At 41.1% G+C, this 15,001-nt stretch overlaps 1 protein-coding gene across 1 annotated transcript in view; it reads left to right on the top strand.

The window, feature by feature from the left end:
- WWTR1 (WW domain containing transcription regulator 1) overlaps nt 1-15,001 on the top strand; it is a 132,305-nt gene that overhangs the window by 98,299 nt on the left and 19,005 nt on the right. Inside the window, exon 4 of the mRNA XM_045851395.1 lies at nt 9,581-9,783. Coding sequence (XP_045707351.1) covers nt 9,581-9,783 — 203 coding nt within the window. The remainder of the gene's footprint in view (nt 1-9,580; nt 9,784-15,001) is intronic.

The following is a 15,001-nucleotide window of genomic DNA, read 5'->3' as shown; positions in this document are numbered from 1 at the left end:
GTTAGTTCAGATTACAAGAAAATAGTTCACTGTTTCTTAAAGTGCTTAAATGCCGATGGCTCAGTCAGGAATCCAGCAGGAAAGATTCCCTGACTTTCAGACTTAACCAAGTACATGCTTACAAGTCATGCAATGCAATGTCATAAATGCTGCTTGATTTCCTTAAAAGTTAGTCAGTGGAAGAATAACATTGACTCTCTGATTATCAAGTAATATGGGTACAAAAAGGCAACTAGCTAGTTGTAATCCATGGAGGGACACACGGAGAGCTGATCTGGACAGTGTGGCTGTGGTTCTATACATCAAGAGGTTATTTCATGCTGGCTGGTACTGGTTCTCTTTGTCAGGGAACACATTGGGGTGGAAACAGGAAACAGGTTCTACTGCCATGACCCAGCTCTGGGGCAGTGGACAGTCACAGGCCTAGGGTAACCAATCAGTCCATTTGCTTGGGCACTCCCAGCTTTAGCACTGAACATGCTGTGTCTCAGGAGACCTCTCAGTCCACTGTGACAAACCTCAACTTCAGCATTTGTAGAGTGGGGGCAGAGAATGAAGTGATGGTTAAGCTTTTAGCTCCCCAGTCCAGGATTCGGGAGCTCTTATACTTCCCTCCCATAAAGTTTCTGATGCAATTTATATAAATTTATTAGCCCAGACATCAAACTGAATTAAACACCTGTTCTGTCTGGTTTTCCAGATCCCAAGTCAAGCATATTACCCAGTTACCCAATACTCAATATTACTTGGACATTGTGTATTCTCAGCTATTTTGAAAAAGGTGGTACTTGAATGTTATATATTCACCTATTTTGAGGAAGTTGCAACCAGGTTTTCAAACAATGTCAGTCTTTTCCTCTTTACACTTTTAAGGGATGAGGTTAGAAGCATTGTTTGGAAGAGTTAATGTTGTTTTATCATAGAAAGCAAGTAAAAAAGTCCTAACTGAATTTGACAGATAGCTTATTGTGACTATATGGAACTAAAGTTATTTTAGCAAGGTTCTGTTCAGCACCTGTGAAAACCGATGTACAGGTTAATTCGTCTTTGAAATTTTCCCATTAAATTGGCATTTGCTATGGAGAATTTCAGCTATGTTCTTTCTGTCTTTTATAAAATGCTTGCTTTCCCTGTGTCTTGTTTTGCTGTGTTTTTGTTTGTATCTTGCACAGCAGTCATAATTCTAAACACATGAAATCACTTTGTGCAACACCCACAGGCTGCCATGTTTTCTTTTCTGGCTCCACATCTTATGTAGCTTCTTAGTTGGTTTTAAAGAGGTTAGCACATAGTAGGAGCTTAATATATATTAATTCATTTTCAACCCAATTTATAATTCAGCACTGCCAAGATATCTGTTGAGCTGAAGTGAACCAATGTTGTCCAGTGTTCCTACACAGAACAACACCAGTCTTCCAAGTTTGAGAAGTGCTGTATTTTATCTCTCTCTCTCAGAAAGTCTCAGTGTCAGTATATTAAAGGCTCCAAGAAATCCTACAGTAAAATACGCTCTTTTAACTTTGTTTAAACATTTCCCAATCTTATTTGACCATGGAACACTCCTGAAAGCAGCTATAATTATTTAAATTTTAACTTAATATCTATTTACTCCCATAAAACATAACTATAGACCATGTTTTTTTCTGAATACCCGCTTTATACACCCCATGAAAGCCGGTTATAAGTGAATGCTGAAGAGACAGTGCCCAGTATGGTCCTGATATTTATTGAAGACATGGTTACCACACACACACATACACACACACACACATTGTATTTTAAGAACAGTTTTATATTTACAGAAAAATTGATAAGATCAAGTTCCTATATATCCTCTCATCCAATTTCCCATATTATTAACATCTTACATTAGTATGCTATATTTGTTATGAGTCATGAACCAATATTGATACATTATTATTATTATTTCAATTTCATTTACTTTTCAAGAGATGTAATTTACAGATAGCTAATTAGTTTCAGGTGTATAACATAATTCAATATTTGTATATATTATGAAATGATCACTACAATAATTCGAGTTAACATGTATCACCACACATAGTTACATTTTTTTTCTTGTGATGAGAACTTTTTAAAAAATATATTTTATTGATTATGCTATTACAGTTGTCTGATTCCCCCTTCACTCCCCTCTACCCTGCATACCCTCTCCCACCTACATTCCCCACCTTTAGTTCATGTCCATGTGTCATAAGTTCCTTAGCTTCTACATTTCCCATACTATTCTTGCCCTCCCCCTGTCTATTTTCTACCTACCATCTACGCTACTTATTCTTTGTACCTTTTCTCCCTCTCTCCTTCTCCCACTCCCTTGTTGCTAACCCTCCATGTGATCTCCATTTCTGTGGTTCTGTTCCTGTTCTAGTTGTTTGCCTAGTTTCTTTTGGTTTTGTTTTAGGTGTGGTTGTTAATAATTGTGAGTTTGCTGTCATTCTACTATACATGTTTTTTTTTTAATCTTCTTTTTCTTAGATAAGTCTCTTTAACATTTCATAAAATAAGGGCTTGGTGATGATGAACTCCTTTAACTTGACCTTATCTGAGAAGCACTTTATCTGCCCTTCTATTCTAAATGAAAGCTTTGCTGAATAGAGTAATCTTGGATGTAGGTCCTTGTCTTTCATGACTTGGAATACTTCTTTCCAGCCCCTTCTTGCCTGTAAGGTCTCTTTTGAGAAATCAGCTGACAGTCTGATGGGAACTCCTTTGTAGGTGACTGTCCCCTTATCTCTTGCTGCTTCTAGGATTCTCTCCTTCATTTTTACCTTGGCTAATCTAATTATGATGAGCCTTGGTGTGTTCCTCCTTGGGTCCAACTTGTTTGGGACTCTCTGAGCTTCCTGGACTTCCTGGAAGTCTATTTCCTTTGCCAGAATGCGGAAGGTCTCCTTTATTATTTGTTTAAATAACTTTTCCACATGTTGCTCTTCCTCTTCTCCTTCTGGTACCCCTATAATTGAGATGTTGGAATCTTTAAAGATGTCCTGGAGGTTCCTAAGCCTCTCTTCATTTTTTTGAATTCTTATTTGTTCATTCTTTTCTATGTGGTTGTGTCTTTCTTCCTTCTGGTCCACTCCATTGTTGTGAGACCCAGCTTTCTTTCCATCACTATTGATTCCCTGTGTATTTTTCTTCATTTCACTTATTGTAGCCTGCATTTGTTCATCTAATTTGCGCCCAAAATCAACCAATTTTGTGAGCTTCCTGATCACCAGTGTTTTGAACTATGCATCTGATAGGTTGGCTATCTCTCGGTCACTTAAAAGGATGGATTCTGGGGCTTTTATTTGGTCTTCTGTTTGAGCCATCTCTCTCTCTCTCTCTCTTTTTTTTTGGTCTGGTTGCACCTGTTATGGTAAGGGGTGGAGCCTTGGGTGTCCACCAGGGTGGGGCACCCCAGTTGCTGGGTTGTGACGTTGTATGTTGGGGCAGGGTCGAGAGGGAACAATGGCGGTTGCTCCGTTCTCCTTGGGACCTCAGTCCCTTCTGCTGCTTCCCCTGAGCAAACTGGTCCCCTCTGGTGCCAGTTCCCGTGTGGGTGGGCTTATGCACACCGTGGGACCCTCCAAGAACCTCTCCTGTGAGTCTGGGTGTCTCTCTGTGCGCCTCAATTTCCACAGGTGACCTCAGTCAGTGTCCCAAGGCTCTTATTTCCCAGCTCTGGGATCCTGGGTTGCACGCAGTACTTTGCTTCACAATTGCCACCTCACTGGGACTGCCAGTTGCCACCCCTTGGCCGGGGTCTGCCAGCTGCCGATTGCGTACTCAGGATCTACCTGCTGCGGTCTTGCGCGCCTCGGATGCCTTACTCGCCCCTGGAGGCCTTATGCACTGGTCCCAATGCTCTCTACTCTCTGTGCTCCAACCCCTGCTGGCCTCCCAACTCCGCCCCTCCTACCGGTGTGGATGAATGGGTCAATTTCAACTTCTTGGTTGACCGACTTCCATTCAGATCAATTTCCTGTCAGTTGTGGTTGTTATTCTGTTTCTAAATTGTTGTTGTCCCTATCTTGGGTCTGCAAGCAGGCACAGTGCATCCACCTATCCCTCCATTTTGGGCTGTGATGAGAACTTTTTTTCCTCCATCCTGAGACTCATATGTGAATTGGGAAGAAGGATTTAAAGAAAATAATTTTTGTCTTTCTAGGGCTTAAGTGTGACTTCTTGCCATTGGCACACTGATTGCCTTTTCCATAGCCTACATAGCCAGCCGCATGCGGGCCTGTGATAGGTTTTGTACTTGAGCCTAACTTTTTGTTTTCTTCACTTGGCTCTGTGTGTGTGTGTGTGTGTGTGTGTGTGTGTGTACTCACACACATGCACACTGAGGACACAGAAAAGCAAGCCCAAAAGGTCAAAAAGACATTTGTCAAACATTCCAGGAGGCATGCTGGACAGCCTCTGATTCATTGGCCTCCCTCGTCGTCTGCAGCTCCTGGCTTGGGGAAACTGCCAAAGCACTTTATGAGCTGTTGCTCTCTGTTTCCTGGTGTGGCAAAAGGCAAACGTTCTGGAGTGAAGCCTTTACGTTTCCCATGTTTGCTTCTTATATGGCAAATGATGTGTAGGCTTAGAACTGAGTCCAGGGACTTTCCTGGCCTTGAGCCTACTTGTGGGGTTTTTAAAGATTTTACTTATTTATTTTAGAGCCAAAGGGGAGGGAGGGAGAAAGAGAGGGAGAGAAACATCGATGTGAGAGTAACATTGATCAGTTACCTCTTGTACATGCCCAACTGGGGACTGAACCCACAACCCAAACATGTGTCCTGACCAGGAATCAAACCAGTGACCTTTGGCTTTGCAAGATGACACTCAACCAACTGAGGCACACAGCTTGGAGTTTTTAGATGAATTGACCAAGGGTGTTGCTGGAACACATTAGAAGGTGCATCAGTGTACCTTGTCCCGGGCAGCATTAACCAGACGGTCCTGTCCAGTATGGTCACCCCCATCCTGCTATATATACCCCATTCCCATGTTCACTGTTTGCTTCACAAGGACACAATCATTGAATCAAAAGAATGTTTATATCTTAGATGCTGTGGAGTTTCTTTTTCTTCGTGTTTCATTATATTAAATAATAGCAATGAAATGTTTCTGGTCACATATCTGCAGAGCATGGTTATATTGATTTCCAAGCACAGAACAGAAAGCCAAGTATTGAAGGCAAAAAGAAACAAAATGGAGAAGGAGATGAAAACAATGAAAAAGAGAAATGTGGATTTAAATTGAAATTCTGACTGTTTTGGAAAGAAAAAAGATTGTCTCTGCTTTAGATTTGATGCATTCCTGCTTTGATGGAGAGATCTTGTTTGGGTTATTCCTTTGTGTGGGGACTGGCAAAAGTCTAGAACTGATGAGGTCTTTAGCCTTTTTGAGGCATTTAATGGCAGTCTGCCCTTAACTGGTTTGGCCTCAGATGCTGCATTTGGGATACTCTGCTTCCCTCCCCCCCCCCCCTTTTTTTTTCTTAAATGAGCTCTTGTTCTCTCCCTAAAATGTTCTGAAATATTTTCCCAAGTTGTATTTTGTTCATCATAAATTTAGGTATTTGGCCTTTTTATTCAGTCCTCTTCTCTGCTTATCTCGGCCTTGGGCCTCCTCTGTCCCTATTGTCTTTGAGTGGCTAACAGAAGCAGTGACTTCAAAGAGAGCTCCAGTCTCAGAGAAGGTTTAGTAACAGTTTGAAGTGAAACAACTACAGGGAGCAGAGCGGCAGGTCGAATAATGAGCACCTGGAAATCAGGTGTCCTGACTCAATCCTCTTTCTCTGGGTATTGATTTCCTCATCTCCACCAGGAGGAATTACATCAGGCAGGCTCTCAGCTTTGATGACCTTGATTATATTTTAAGCCCTATTTATTTTTCAAATAATTTTGAGATTGCCTCCTTTCACTCCACCAGGAAAATACCAAGTTTGATGCATACATGAGCATTTCATTTTGTGTTTTTTACTTTTACGTTTTGTTTGTGTTTTACATAAGTAATATGTGTGCATAGGAAAAGTTCAAACAGTGCAGAAAAGGAAAAGGAAGATCTCCCATCCCCAACCCCCAGTTTCCTCTGCAGAGGCACCACTGTAACTGCTTTCTTGTGTGTCCTTCTACAGAGATTTGCTGTATATGTATAATAAAGTCCCCCTTTTCTAACTGCAGATAAGAGCATGCTCATAGATCTAGTGCTGTCCCTCAAATTTTTCCCTCTCTGAACAATGTTTCTTAAAGGCATACCTGCTTAACTCCCTTGTTCTCTGCAGCAGTGAACACAATTCCTCTCAGTGAATGGATCATCATCTCCCACTGGTAGACATTTTTAGTCTTTGCTATTACGTACTCTACCACAGTGAATAGCTTCATACAAACTTACTTGTTTTTGTGTGTGCCTTGCTTTAAAAACAAAGCCGTTGTCTAAGTTCCGCTCTTTTTCATTCTCTACAGTTAATAACTGGAGATGTTTAGTCTGAATGGTCAAATCTAAATTAAGTGCAAGAACGCAGCATCTTCACCTTTCCCCTCTGTGGACAGCTGTGTCAGGGCTGATGTTCTGAAGACTAACGAGGGTGTGGTTTTGGAAGAGCTCTTCTCCCAGTCTTACACTCCCTCAGATTAGGACGTAGACATCAATCAAGTCTGCAGCAGTGTCTGGTTACTATGTGGAGATGAGTGGTAGAATCCACTGTAAGCAAACCCAGCACAGGCTTTTGTACCCTGACAGCAGTCTTCCCAAGCCAGCTGCTGAAGATTTTCTGGCTCCTGTTTATTTATGACATCAATAAGTTACCAGACTTGGGTCATTTTTAAACATGTTTCAATATATCTGAGTTATAAAAATTAACAGTTAATAACTTCCAAACTACTAACAAAAAAAACTAACCTTTACAAGCCTCTTTTCCCTAACTTGAGGGTTTCTGGTATTGGAAATATTCAATTTACATATTTCCCTTATAGACACAACTGGGCATTTTTTGTCATTGTTGTTGTTGCTAGTTATATCAGAAAAAAAGGAGCATCATTTTTTAGGAGGCTTGGAAGTAACAGTGCCTGGAAATAATCCCCATCCCCTTGGCCTGAAAGAGGTCTAATGAGCTGCTCCCTCCTGGATGTCTGCACTTTGTCTTCCTTGACTCTGCATTTAAGAGCACTTTTTACCCCGTGCATGATCCCTGGCCTCCTACTCAGCCCTTCCAATAGAGGTTGAAATTGTGCTTTAACAAGCTATGGGAATGGAATACTTACTTGGGTTCTTTTGGCATCCCTTAAGAACATAAAACATTTCCAGGTGCTTTTATTCATCCATCACATTATTTATTGAGCCTCCCAAGTGCCAGAGATGGTGCCAGGAGGTGAGCATCCTTTGTGGTGGGGTGAATTCAGGAAAGGAGACCTAAACGGTTTAGGCAAACTATTCCACATATTCTGACCTCCCTCTGTAGCTCGTTATTGAGCAGAGAGTTGTCAATCTATCTAAACCCTCCTTGAAAACTTCCTGTTTGTAACTTGGTCAGCCTTTGGGCCTAGGGTCCGTTTTTGACGACCTGCTGTCTAAGTGGTACTTCCTTGCTATCATAGGCAGACTGTGTGAAGGGTTGCTGTCAGTTTGAGCAATTGTTCCTGTTCTTCAGTCTAAGGCGAAGCAGAGGGCAGCCAAGGACAGTTGAAAAAGCAGGTGGACTGGGTTTCAGGAGGCAACTTTGGCCATAGTTCTACCTGCCACTAATCAGAGCACATTTCTTCACCTTTCTGGGTTCGTCTTCTCTTCCAAAAAATGGAGGGATGGACTAGATAACCTCCAAGGTTCCTTACAAAGCCTAACATTGTAAAGTTCCACAGCCACACATAAAATCCCACTCCTTTCTTCACACATTTCTTCCAGTAGCATATCGGCTCCCGTGGGGGCAGGAGCTCTTTATTCCAACTGCAAGCCCAGTGCCTAGAACACAGTGGGAATGCAGTAAAGATTTGAATGTATTATATTAAAAAATATCAATACATTTTTTTAAAAAAAAGAACAGTTTCTACCCTGACCAGTGTGGTTCAGTTGGTTGAGTGTCATCCTGAAAAAAGAAAGGTCACCAGTTCAATTCCTGGTCAGGACACATGCCTGGGTTGCAGGCCCAGTCCCTAGTTGGGGTGCATGCAACAGGCAGCTGATAGATGTTTCTCTCACACACTGATGTTTCTTTCCCTTACTTCTCCTGTCTCTAAAAAGAAATAAATAAAAATTTTAAAAAGAATGGTTTAGTCCTATCCTGGTAGCTCAGTTAGAGCATTGTCCCAAAACACTGAAGTTTCAGGTTCCATCCCCAGTAAGGGAACATACAAAAGTCAACCAATGAATACATGAATGGGTGGGACAACAAATTGATGTTTCTCTCTTTCTGTCTCTCACTTTTTCTCTCTCTCTAATAATCAATCAATTAAGAAAAAAAATTTTAAAAGACTATTCTTGAAAGAAAAAAAAAGAGTGGTATACCCCCTCTCCCCTAGCTGGAGGAAGTCCCACCATGAAATTAATTGTTCCTTAGAAGAGCCAATTTTCCTATAGATAATTTTCATTGTGTGTGTACTTGTGTGTGTATATATGTGAGTGAAGTTGCTGTCTTTGCCTCTGACCTAAGAATAAATAGATTAAAAAGCATGGTTCTCATTATTATAGGATATTGCCCAGGCAGAAGTTAAGCAAATTTGACTGGTAAACTGTTTTGAGAAAAACTAGCACATTTTAAAATACATTTTTTGTGTGTGAGAATGCCAGTTACAGAATTTATTAGAGGATTTTTTAATTGTTTTCTAATGTGAAGTACAACATGCTAAAATATAAAATGTTGGTAAATGCAGACAAATAGAAAATCCTTAAAAAGTTTAAAACACTTCTAGTGCCTTTATCCAATCACAAGCATCATTAACTTTGTTATGTAATTTTTTATCACTAATTTTTCTCTTTGCAAAGACTGAAACGTGTTTTTTTTTTCTCAATTAGTTATTTTTTCCTGAGCTTGGCTCTTACTTCTTTGGTGCACCCTTTTTATTAACAAAACATTAACGGTGTCCTGGTCGCGTGTATGTCCCTGGTCCAGGTGCTGTGTTTTACATGTTGCTTATCCGTTCCCTCATTCACCCTAGATATTATTGTATACCCAACATGTACTGATGACCATGTCTTTCCTTAGCTCTGCCCTCAGCAGACAGGTTGCCTAAGGAAGTACGCACATACCCAGGTGTCCTGGTGAAATTGTCTCATATGTTGTGGTCACCTTTGTAGAATTTACTTTTGATCACTATCTTCTCTGAAAGGCTTAAAATGCACTGGAGACACAGGGAAGGTATGAATTAACATTTTTACAGGGCACAAAAGATGAAACTAAATGAATCACCAGTGAGGCCAGTATCTGAGTGTCCATGAATTGAATCAAGGTGGTGATTACTTAAACAGTATTGATTAACAGGAAAGAACTTTGGGAGGAATCTCAGGAACCTATTCTCCAAAGCACAAAACAGTCTGATGGATTCCTGTAGACCCTTGGCATTAATCTCCCGTATGTTCTTCCCTCCCATAGTGATGAGTCACCAGCACCAGCAGCAAATGGCACCCAGTTCCCTGAGCCAGCAGAACCACCCTACTCAGAACCCACCAGCAGGGCTCATGAGTATGCCGAATGCGCTGACCACTCAGCAGCAGCACCAGCAGAAACTTCGGCTTCAGAGGATCCAGATGGAGAGAGAGAGGATTAGAATGCGCCAAGAGGAGCTCATGAGGCAGGTAAGACCTTTCATGGTGCCTGGAGAGGGTTTGTGGCCTTTGTTGCCAAAGCTATTGGATAGGTAGCTGCTTGCCACCAGGGTAAATCTTTCTCTAGAAGCATTAAAGGCCCAAAGCCCTGCTTCAGACTTCATGAATAGAACCCAGTTTCTTCTCCCAGCCTCTCTGCCTGTACTGTCTTCAGAGCTAATACAAGGATGAGGTATACCAGCATGCTGCCTTTGGCTGCCACTGCCAATCTTTAGAAGGAGTATGTTCCAATTATTTATTGCTGGGTAACAAATTTTCCTGATATGTAGTGACTTAAAACAATAGCCATATTATTACATCATATACTTTGCGGGGTCTGGAATGTAGGCAGGGCTCAGCTGGACTGTTCTTTTGCTCCACATGGTACTGACTGGGGTCACTTTGTGGTATTCAGCTGGTGGGCAGGCTGGTCTGGAGGGTCCAAGATGGCTTTACTCAGTATGTGGCCCTGTGGTCAGAATAGCTGGGAGAGTGGGCTCTGCAGGGACTAAAACCTGGAGCATCTACATATGGCATGTCTAGCATGGTGATCTCAGAGTAATGGGACATACTGCATAGCAGTGTGGGCCTTCCTGAGAGAATGTTCCGAGAGACAGGAAATGGAACTGCCAGTGTCTTAGGGCCTGGCTCTGGAAACTGTCACAGAGTCACTTCTGCTGAATTCTCTTGATCAAAGCAGTCAGAGATTCCCACTCCACTGCCCCGGATAGAGCAGATAGCAGAGGGGGTGTTCTGTGGAAGAAATGACAAACAATTTGCAAACATATTTGATTCACCATGGAACATGGAAAAGAGGAAAAATTGAGGAAGAGTGAAAAAAGAAAATGATTTGCATGTGGACTGGGAGAGTGGTCTGCAAAATTGCCTGGGTGTTGATTGGGAACCTTTGTATCAGACAGCATGTATCCATTTATTCATTTGATCAGTCAACAGAATGTTGATCTGTGGATTGGGCTCAGGGCTATACCTCAAAAACTGAATACAGAGAATCCCTGAGGGAACCCAGTTTTTTTCCCTGCTTCTGAAGCTTGTCCTACACAAGAGCCGAAGTCTTGCTTCTGAGCTGCAAAATGAAGGTAGCACAAGTTTTCGGGATCTCATAAATTTTGCTGGCTACGTTTTGGGGAGAAAAGCTTCAGTTTATTCTGATTCTTCAGACTTGGCTTTATGATTCCCATGAAGCCAGATACACGGGTACTTCCTTTCACTTGTTCTTGCAGGGAGTAGGGGTATTAGGGTAAATACTGTTTTTTTTTTCTTTTAATTACAGCTGATACTTTAAAAAAATACATTGACTTACCATTAATGAATAATGTATTTCTCATCAAATACATTCTAAGATATAAAGTATCTATGCTATGTGAGGTTTGAAAAACATGGTGAATTAAAATAAGTCCTTATACAGAGCCTTTGAAAATGAGGGAAATAGCTCTGGCTGGTGTGGCTCAGGGGATTGAGCACCGACCTGTGAACCAAAAGGTCACCAGTTTGATTCTCAGTCAAGGCACATGCCTGGGCTGTGGGCCAGATGCTTGGTTGGGGGGCTTGTGATAGGCAACTGATTGATATATCTCTTGCACAATGATGTTTCTCTCCTTCCCTTTCTCCCTCCGCTCCCCTCTCTCTGAAAGTAAATAAATGAAATCTTGATTAAAAAAAAAAGAAAATGAGGGAAATGAACATATATTGTGCTTTGTTGTTCATTTGAACTATTCTCTAAATTTGAGGTCAGCTTTACATTGTGACTGCAATTTTGCCTTTTACCATGAGGATTTATGTACAAAAGTTTCATGGTTATTTCAGGGTAACAGTTGTTTATACTGCTTTTAGATAAACAGAATCATGTTTCTCAGTAGGAAATAATTATATTATTGTTTTCTGTCTTTGGATAATAATTGCATTTGGAATAACTTTTCTTTTTGATAATGTAGAGTAAATTAAACAGTATTGTTATAGTAACATTTGTAAGTTTTCTCTCAGTTTTATATTTCAGTAAGCTTTCATAAGTTTTTCTTAGACAAAGCCATAATCATTCTGCAGTGTAGGCTTGTTTCTCAGTTTCCGCCTTTATGTGTTTCTCTCTCTCTTGCCCCACCTCCTTCTTTCCCACAGAAAGTATTTCTGAAAGCGGGTGGGGAAAAGTACCCCAGATTGTTTCTTCTATTGCAACTGTAGGTGCTTTTGAACCAGAATGTAGTATTGATGGTTCATATTACAGAAATGCCAACCAAGTTCCTTAAATGCTGATCCCTACAGGGTAAGGAATTTAGTGCATTTTGCTGCCTCATGGTATGCATTCCACTGTGTAGGACAGTGGGGAGAAAAGCTGTCCAGATTTGCCCACAGAGCCTCACAGAGTTCAGCTTCGACTGTGTGTGTGTGTAGTTGGAAGGAGGAGGAGGAGAAAGAGATGGGATGGATGGTACATGTCTCACTATTTTTATTATGGAATATAGGAATAGAGGTCTAAAGAGGCTTTTTAATGGTGGAAGCTTTTGTTCCCCATCTAGAAGTAACCTGCTCCTTAATGTCAAAGATATTACTTAAAGCCATATAACAACTGGTATTGGAGTGTTCCAGGATAGTTTTCTGGGGCATTTGTCAAGATGCCTGATTGTGCAGGTGTGGATTATGTCTATCATCTTGGTGGTTTTTCTACTTGTTTCTTTTGGTGATTTTCCTGGTTCACTAGTTGCACTAGTTGCCCTGTCAGGGCAGAGGCAGGGAAATGGATTGGCAGTAAAAGTGATATTTAGTTCACCTGTTAGCCACCTTCCAGAATCTGGTTGAAATGTTATAGGGATGGAGGAAATGATTGGTTCTGGTGAGGTCTGAAGAGTATCCTTACACTTCCATGTGTTCATTCTGCCCTACTCCATGTCCTTGGTGGTCAACAACTGCCTGAATATCCTTGGCTCACTGGGCGGTTTGTAACTGCCCAGCTCCCCTTGTGCTTGAAGGGCAGCCCTAGTTTTAGAGCCTCTCTTAACAGGGCCCTTGCCCCACAGGCAGGCCCTCTGCCTACATGCATTTTATCAAGGGAGAATTACCTGTGTTCCATCTCTAGAGTAGGAAGGGAGGGTGACAAACTTATTAAGTAGATGAATTTATTCCCTAATTCTTGGGAGATCATCACTATTCTGTACATTTTTTATCATACTTAAATATATAATAAATGTGAAAGTTCCTTATAAATTCTGTGCTATATAAATATTCTGTTTCTTTTCTTCTCCTCCTCCTCCCCCTTCTCCCACCTTCCTCTCCTTTCCCCTTCCTCCCTCCTCTTCTTGCTTCTTTCTTCCATGTCATTAGTCCTCTAGGCATATGGTCAGATGATCTTGTGCCATGGAACAAAACCACTCCTCAGTCCTCAGTGCACAATCTGATGTCCACCTCATGATGCCAAGGGCTCCTGTGTTCACTCGTTGCTACTGAAGTCATGTCAGGATATTAACAAACTAGATTGGAGGAACGTTTGATTGCAGATCTAAAGTGAACCTCCATGATTTCGTGATGGAAACATGTTTTTAATTCCTTTATCTTACCATCTCTTTATTCAACCAACATGTATATAGCTGGAAAATAATAAATGGGACATGGCTGCTTTCAGGCAAGTTATATATTATCTGAGGAGACAATATGATTAAATCTAATTGTTGGCTGGGAGGGTGAATTCAGACTACTCCCTACTTACTGGGGTCCAGGTAGCTACCATTTTGGCTTTCATTACTGGAGCAGAGGTCAGATTCCTCCAAGCACAGAGTGCGATGAACGTGAGCATCGGATGCTCCTTTTTTTTTTTTTTTTTTCTGGTGGCCCATTTGGCTAACAAGTTGTTACAGAATTAGGATCCAAGGGCCAGCAAGATTTGGTGTATCCCCCACTAGAATCTTCTGAAGCAGGAGAGGCTCATTAAAAATGGCTTCTACAATTACCAGTGGCTGCTGCAGCAACAGAGCTGAACTTCATGTATCTGATCATTGATGAATCATCCCGGAATGTGCCAGGTGCTCCGCGTGCAGGGGTGCCATGAGTGTGGCTGCTGGGGCCCCAGTGCACTTCCTTGTTAGGGAAGCAGATCTTCGCCTGCTATTAAGAGGCATCCAGCACAGACATTGTGGAGAGTGAACTTTTGTGAAAGACCTCCTCCATTGTCCCGGATAGTGAGAGTTTAAGTTTTGCTAAATTTTCCAAAAAGCTTTCAGGCAGCTTCAGGTCTATCAGAGAAATGGCAGGCTTAGGGAAAAAAAATGAATCTCAGTTGAAGTTGTACTTCCTGGTATCTTCATATAAAAAGAAAATAGAATCTAGTTTGTGGAGTTTTCTTTTATATTGGAAAGATAACGTTTTTAACTTTAAAAAATATATTTAGTTTTTTCTAGTTAAGATAAAAGAAAGCATTTTTGCTAAGTGAAAGAAGCCAGATCCAAAAAAGCTACATACGATATGATTCCATTTATATGACATTCTGGAACAGGCAAGTAGTAGGAACAGAGAACAGATGAGTGGCGGCCAGGGTGAGGGGAAGGGGAGAGGGGCTGCCTGAGAAGGGACAGCCCTGGGGAATTTGGAGCATCATGGCGCAGTTGTATATCTTAACTTTGGTGGCTGTTTCATCACTGAATGTATTTGTCAAAACTCAGAACTGTATGTAAATAAAAATAATAACAAAGATAAAACACATTCATTACAGGAAATATTTCAAGTACTCAGAAAACAAGGAAGGGCATAATAACCACTGATACTTTTACGTAGGTAGAGCAGCTATGAAGATGATGATTTCTTTCCGGTCTTTGTATCTGTGTATGTACATTATTTCTTAAAACACAATTAATATTACATCCTCTTACTATTTTTTTAATCTCAATATTTTGGGAAGTCATCATTTATTTACTTTCTGTGATGCAAGTTGTGCTGTGACTTCGGTCGTATCGATTCTAAGCTACCAGGAATCCTTTCTACCACAGTGTGAAATGTGTTTTAAGATAACATGAGTCACACGTGCCTATAATGACTGCAGAATATCCTGCTGTTACAGCTTCAAATTCAACGCAGTATTTGCTCAGTATTACAAAGGACATGTTTGCAACTTTGCTCAATATAATGGAAAATTTTAGTAACCAGTCAGATATTGAGAAACAGCCTTCTCTGTCCCTATTTACCCATCTGAAAGAACAATTCCTTGACA

Source organism: Phyllostomus hastatus, unplaced genomic scaffold, assembly GCF_019186645.2.
Source record: "Phyllostomus hastatus isolate PE091 unplaced genomic scaffold, TTU_PhHast_1.1 phas_contig_86, whole genome shotgun sequence".
In the NCBI taxonomy this organism is placed as follows: Eukaryota; Metazoa; Chordata; class Mammalia; order Chiroptera; family Phyllostomidae; genus Phyllostomus; species Phyllostomus hastatus.
The sequence above is the reverse complement of the archived record's forward strand: the minus strand, read 5'-3'. Positions and strand labels throughout refer to the sequence as shown.